The following is a 7,202-nucleotide window of genomic DNA, read 5'->3' on the forward strand; positions in this document are numbered from 1 at the left end:
TTAGAATTTACATATATAAAAGACTTACTAAAGAATTTTTTTTGTAACCTGTCATAATTATCATACATCTCAAGTTATTAATTTTTTAAAATTACGAGATTGCAGTTTTGGATTTTCACCAGACTAAGTTTTAAAACTAGCATGTATAACAGAAGATTCATGGTGCCCTCTTTTTTTCTTTTTTAATTTCAACAGTTCTGAAAAGACTGGTAGTGACAATGATGTTGAAGAATCCAGTAGATCTTCCCCTACTGTTTCACAGAGAAGAAAGCGAATATCAAGTACTTCTAGTCTGGTTAAGGCTAGTGTCAGTGTTCCTTCAGAATCTCATCCCTTATCTACAGTTAATCAAGAGGCTGCACAGCCAACTACCACTCCAACAAAAGAGAAACAGCCGTGCTCAGACAGATACCGAATATACAAAGCCCAGAAACTGAGGGAAATGTTAAAAGAAGAATTGAGAAAAGAGAAGGTAAGGGAGGAGAATCAGGATTTTGGTGTTGCCTTCTGTTTATGTTAGTAAGGAATCATTGGGAAGAAAAGCATTTATAGCATTTTGATGGGGAACAAAACTGCATAACATCTCTTAGTCAATGGAACATCCCTTCTTGTTAATGGATTGATTGGTACACCATGGACTTAAATTACATTTTCACTGATAGTAATTTTACATTATTTATTTATGTTTTCACTGTTTTAGTAAAGGCCACAAATAAGTTTCATACACGTACACATAGATATACATACACAAACATATTTATAAAATCAACCTTCAGTCAGATTTTCATACAAAGATATCCAAGTGACAAGCGATGTATTTATTTGAATTAAGGCAAGCATATGCTGGGCTTGGTGGCTCATGCCTGTAATTTCAGCACTTTGGGAGCACTAGGCGGGCAGATCACTTGAGGTCAGGAGTTCAAGACCAGCCTGGCCAACATGGCAAAACCCTGTCTCTACTAAAATACAAAATTAGCCGGGCCTGGTGGCATGCATCTGTAATCCTAACTACTGGGGAGGCTGAGGCATGAGAATTGCTTGAACCGGGGAAGTGGAAGTTGCAGTGAGCCGAGATTGTGCCTCTGTACTCCAGCTTGGGTGATAGAGTGAAACAGTCTCCAAAGAAAAAAAAAAAAAAAGACAAATGTAGTTGAGCAGAATGAATTGGTAATGTTTTCTAAATTGACAATATGGAAAATTACAAGTGGGAAAAATTTGTGGTATGCATATAGTAGAGTCCATGTTCTTTTTAATCTTGAGGATTGATTTCTTTTCTAGAAGGGCAGGTAAGAGCAGTAGAGTGTGCTGGCCCTGGGGTTAAATACTTAAGGATTGAACCTCAGCTTCATTTCTTTACTAGCTATGTGACCTTGAATAATTTAATTAATCTATTTCCTCATCTGTGAAATAAGACCATTAATAGTTCAGGTTGAGCATCCCTGAAATTGAAAATGCTCCAAAGTCCAAAATGTTTTGAGTGCCAAAGTGATGCTCCAAGGAAATGCTCATTGGAGCATATTGAATTTCAGATTTTCAGGTTAGAGATGCTTAGCCAGTATGTTTTCTGCAAATATTCAAAAATGTGAAAAAATCCAAAGTGTGTATCATTTCTGGTCTCAAGTATTGCAGATAAGAGATGCTCAACCTCTGTATATCTCATTGGAGGGCTGTGAAGATTAAATGAGTCAATACATGTAAAACACACTTAAAATGGGCCTGGTGTGGTGGCTTATGCCTGTAATCCCAGCACTTTGGGAGGCTGAGGTGGACTGATGACCTGAGGTCAGGAGTTCAAGACTAGCTTGGCCAACATGGTGAAACGCTATCTCTACTAAAAATACAAAAACTATCTGGTCATGGTGGTGCACGCCTATAATCTCAGCTACTCAGGAGGCTGAGACAGGAGAATCACTTGAACTCGGGAGGCAGAGGTTGCAGTGAGCCAAGATTGCGCCATTGCACTCCAGCATGAGTGACAGAGCGAGACTCTGTCTCAAAAAAAATCAAACAAAAAAACTATGTCTTGAAAATAGTAAGTGCCCAACCAGGGTCAGCTCCTGTTATGAATTGTAAAATGCCTCTTTTATTTAGTTTTTTTTAAATTAAGGGAAGGCATTTTGCTTGGTGCTTTATGTCTGTTATGTTATGTAATTATATCAACTGTGTGAAGTAGGTATCACTGTTTTACACAGGAGAAAACAAGCTTTGAATTTATGTCTTCTAAAATGTAAGCCTTACGAGAATTGCTTGAACCTGGGAGGCGGAGGTTGCAGTAAGCCAAAATTGTGCTACTGCACTCCAACCTGGGCGACAGAGCAAGGCTATGTCTCAAAAAAAAAGAGTAAGCCTCTAAAAATGTTTTATGGGTTGGGAATTGGGGGTGGGGGGATTAAAAAAAAGTTCTGTATTTTACAGAAACTGCTTACTTTCATATTTAATTTATTTTGGGGAATTAAAGATTAAACATTTGCTTCAAGAATTTTACGAAATACACAGAATTTCAATTCACTACAGGGCAAAAAAAAGCTGTGTAAGCATAAATTCTCAGTGAGCTATTAAGATGTTTAGTTAGAAGACATCAGTAAGCATTTTATACGTTGAGCTTTATTAGTTTTATTCTTTTATTATTTATTTAGTTTTGAGACAAGCACACCCAGGATGGAGTGCGCTAGTATGATTACAGTTCACTGCGACTTCAACCTCCCAGGCTCAAGTGATCCTTCCACCTCAGCCTCCCAAGTAGGTGTGGCTATAGGCATATGCCACCACATCCAGCTAATTTTTTTTGTATTTTTTTGTAGAGATAGGGTCTCATTATGTTGCCCAGGCTGGTAACTCCTGAGCTCAAGCGATCCTCCTGCCTCAGCCTCCCAAAGTGCTGAGACTATAGGCATAAGCCACTGTGCCTGGCCACGTTGAGCTTTTATCTAGTCCTAGTCACTTTAGTTGTTAAAATCTAAATACTGCCTGGGTGTGTGGTTCACTCCTGTAATCCCAGTGCTTTAGGAGGCTGAGGCAGGAGGATCACTTGAGCCCAGGAATTTGAAACCAGCCTTGGCAATGTAGGGAGACTCCATCTCTACCAAAAAAAAAAACAAAAAAAAAAAAACAAAAAAAAACCCCACAAAATTAGCCAGGTATTGTGGCAAGCATCTGTAGTCCCAGCTACTTGGGAGGCTGAGGTGGGAGGACTGCTTGAGCTCAGGAGTTCAAGACTGCAGTGAGCTATGATTGCACCACTGCACTCTAGCCTGGACAACACAGCAAGACCCCATCTCAAAAGTAGATAAATAAAAACTAAAAACTATTAAGGATAATGTGCTACAACTTTTTAATATTCCATCTACAAAATTACATAACTGGAGTGAGAATAATGTTAAAGCACTTATAGTGAATGCAACAGTGGACTGTATATTTGCATATAGTACATCTGAAATTCTTTAGTATTTATAAAAGTGGATCTGTGTGTGTTTATGTATACAGAAACAATGGAAAAACAAATATGCTGTAAATGAAAGTCAGAGGCCACCAGATCGTTCAAAAATGACTATGAGAGACTTCATATATTATCTACCAGATAACAATCCAATGACGTAAGTAAAATTTATTTCTGCTTTACTATCTCTTTTTTTTTTTTGGGGGTAGAGTCTTGCTCCGTCACCCAGGCTGGAGTGCAGTGGTGCAATCTTGGCTCACTGCATCCTCTGCCTCCCAGGTTCAAGTGATTCTCCTGCCTCAGATTCCCGAGTAGCTGGGATTACAGATGCTCACCACCACATCTGGCTAATTTTTATATTTTTAGTAGAGACTGGGTTTCACCATGATGGCTTGCCTGGTTTCAAACTCCTTACCTTGGGTGATCCACCCACTTCGGCCTCCCAAAGTGCTGAGATTACAGGCGTGAGCCACCATGCCTGGCCTTCTGTTTTACTTTCTTTGGGTATGTAGTTATATAAATACCACTTTTATAGTACAGTTTTTTGTTTTCCAAAAGCATGTTGACAAAATTTGGAACACATATGTCCTTTTAAATATAATTTCATAACCAAAAGTAGCTGTATTCCAAATAATTGCTTTCTGGGGATGATTAATTATGCCCTTTATTTCTGAGATTAAAAATAAGTTTCCGGCCGGGCGCGGTGGCTCAAGCCTGTAATCCCAGCACTTTGGGAGGCCGAGACGGGTGGATCACGAGGTCAGGAGATCAAGACCATCCTGGCTAACATGGTGAAACCCCGTCTCTACTAAAATACAAAAAACTAGCCGGGCGACCTGGCGGGCGCCTGTAGTCCCAGCTACTCGGGAGGCTGAGGCAGGAGAATGGCGTGAACCCGGGAGGCGGAGCTTGCAGTGAGCTGAGATCCGGCCACTGCACTCCAGCCTGGGCGACAGAGCGAGACTCCATCTCAAAAAAAAAAAAAATAATAATAATAAGTTTCCTCGCTGGGCACAGTGGCTCATGCCTGTAATCCCAGCACTTTAGGAGACCAAGGCAGGTGGGCCGCTTGAGTCCAGGAGTTTGAGACCAGCCAGGGCAACATAGTGAAACCCTGTCTCTACAAAAAGTACAAAAATTAGCCAGGCATGGTGGCATGTGCCTGTAGTTCCAGCTGTTTGGGAGGCTGAGGCAGGAGGACTGCTTGAGCCCTGGCATTGGAGGCTACAGTGAACAATGTTCATGTCACTGCATTCTGGGAGCAGTCTGGGTGACAGAGCGAGATCCTGCTTAAAACAAAATTTTTTTTCTTTGTTATATTAATTACCAAAGCATAGTAAAACCAACTAAGCCACTTTTCTGTAGTCAAGATTGCAATTTTGGCCGGGCGAGGTGGCTCACCCCTGTAATCACAGCATTTTGGGAGGCCAAGGCGAGAGGATCACTTGAGCCCAGGAGTTTGAGACCAGCCTGGACAACATAGTGAGACCCCATCTCTATAAAAAATACAAAAATTAGCTGGGCATTGTGGCGCATAGGAGGAGGCTGAGGTGGGAGGATCACTTGAACCTGGGAGTTCAAGGTGGCAGTGAGCCAAGATTGCATCACTGCACTCCAGCCTGGGAGACAGCGAGACTCTGTCTCATTAAAAAAAAAAAAAGTTTGAAAGGATTGCAGTTTCTATTTTTAACATACTATAAACTGATCTAAAGGAGTGATCGAAGTTTCATGCCCTGCTTTCTAATAAAGACAGTAGTAGTGTGATTAATAAATCCTCCAAGAACAAAGTTTCTTTATTAAAGTTAGCCTGGGGTTTCTGAGGCAGAAGGTTTATAATAAATCTCATTGTTGTATTGTTGATGGTTTAGCAGGTAGAGGTAGGAGTAGGGACAGTTCCTTAGCATAGTCCTTTTTCAGATTCACCAGGTCTTTGGCCCTGTTGAAGAAAGGGCCAGAAACCTAGGTTTTGAGTTGTTTAATATCTAGGAATTGAAGACAAGTCACTTAAGCTGCTTCATGCCTTGGGATTGGGAGCCTCCTTTCACTGGGGATTTAGAGGATAAGAACATTCTCTACTAGGTGTGGTGGCTCATGCCTGTAATCCCAGCGTTTTGGGAAGCTAAGGTGGGAGGATGGCATGATCCCAGGAGTTTGAGACTAGCCTGGGTGATATGGTGAAACCTCGTCTCTACAAAAAATTAAAAAACAAAAATTAGCCCTGTGTGGTGGCACGCACCTGTAGTCCCAGCTACTTGGGAGGCTGAGGTGGGAGGATTGCTTGAGTTCAAGAAGTAGAGGTTACGGTGGAGCTGAGATCACACCACTGCACTTCAGCCTGAGTGACACAGCAAGACTCTATTGTTGTATTAAAAAAAAAAAAAGAGTATTCTCTACTTAGGACCTAACACATTATTTGTACGTGATGACAAGCTTTTGACTGAAAAATCGGTTGTTGGATTGCACCATCATTAACAAAATGCTATGGCATATCTTTAAAAATTAGAAGTTAGAATAATTTTCTTCTGCCTACAGATAGAATTGAGAGGATATAAATTAATAATTTATTAAAGGTATTGTTATTTATGTTCAATAGTTCTTCACTGGAACAAGAAAAGAAAACTGAAAAGCCATCGACTCCAGTCCAGACAAGAGAGTAAGTATTTTATTTTATTTTTGAATATATTCTGTTGCTACATTTTTTAAAAAATGAGATCAAATGGTGCTTCCTGTTATAGTCGAATTACATTTGACTGGGGTCGGGCACAGTGGCTCACTCCTGTAATCTTAGCACTTTGCGAAGCCAAGATGGGAGGATTGCCTGAAGCCAGGGGTTGAGACCAGCCTGGGCATCATAGTGACATTTTGTCTCTACAAATAATGTAAAAGTAAGCTGTGCATGGTGGTATGTACATGTAGTCCTAGTTATTCAGGAGGCTGAGGTGGGAGGATTGCTTGAGCCCACACATTTCAAGGCTGTAGTGAGCTATGATCATGCCACTGCTTTGCAGCCTGGGTGACAGAGCAAGACTTTGTCTCTTAAAAAAAAATTACATTTGGTTGGACTTTTGTTTTGGTAATTTTAAAATTTTAATTTAATTTTTGAGACAGGGTATTGCTGTGTCACCCAGGCTGGAGTGCAGTGGTGTGAACACAGCTCACTGCAGCCTTGACCTCCTAGGCTCAAGTGATCCTCCTGCCTCAGCCTCCTGAGTAGCCGGGAGTACAGGTGTATGCCACCATCCTTGGCTGAATTTTTTTTTTTTTTTTTTTTGAGATGGAGTCTCGCTCTGTCGCTAGGCTCGAGTGCAGTGGCGCGATCTCGGCTCACTACAGCCTCTGCCTCCTGGGTTTAAGTGATTCTGCTGCCTCAGCTTCCCGAGCAGCTGAGACTACAAGTATGCGCCACCATGCCCAGCTAATTTTGTATTTTAGTAGAGATGGGGTTTCACCATGTTGGTCAGGATGGTCTCATTTCTTGACCTTGTGATCCACCTGCCTTGGCCTCCCAAAGTGCTGGGATTACAGGCATGAGCCACCACACCTGGCCCAAGAAGTCTTTACTCTCTTTTAAAATAAAGAGAAACAAGCAGGACATGGTGGTTCAGGCCTGTAATCCTATCACTTTTGGAGGCCAAGGCAGGAAGATCACTTGAGGCCAGGAGTTGAGATAAAACTTGAGAAAATCCTCTAATTGTGTCCTTAACAACACATACTGTTTTCATTTGGATTATAGGAAAAGTTGGAAATAGCTAGAAAGTTGAGTTTG

General features: G+C 41.2%; 1 protein-coding gene across 2 annotated transcripts in view; it reads left to right on the forward strand.

Moving 5' to 3' along the window:
• Window positions 1-7,202, forward strand: part of BDP1 (BDP1 general transcription factor IIIB subunit) — a 128,833-nt gene that overhangs the window by 4,025 nt on the left and 117,606 nt on the right. For both annotated transcript variants that reach the window (XM_017890622.1, XM_017890621.1), the window contains exons 3-4: window positions 3,484-3,593; window positions 6,030-6,089. In XM_017890622.1, coding sequence (XP_017746111.1) covers window positions 3,484-3,593; window positions 6,030-6,089 — 170 coding nt within the window. The remainder of the gene's footprint in view (window positions 1-3,483; window positions 3,594-6,029; window positions 6,090-7,202) is intronic.

The sequence above is a fragment of the Rhinopithecus bieti genome, unplaced genomic scaffold, assembly GCF_001698545.2.
Source record: "Rhinopithecus bieti isolate Rb0 unplaced genomic scaffold, ASM169854v2 scaffold_18354, whole genome shotgun sequence".
NCBI lineage: Eukaryota > Metazoa > Chordata > Mammalia > Primates > Cercopithecidae > Rhinopithecus > Rhinopithecus bieti.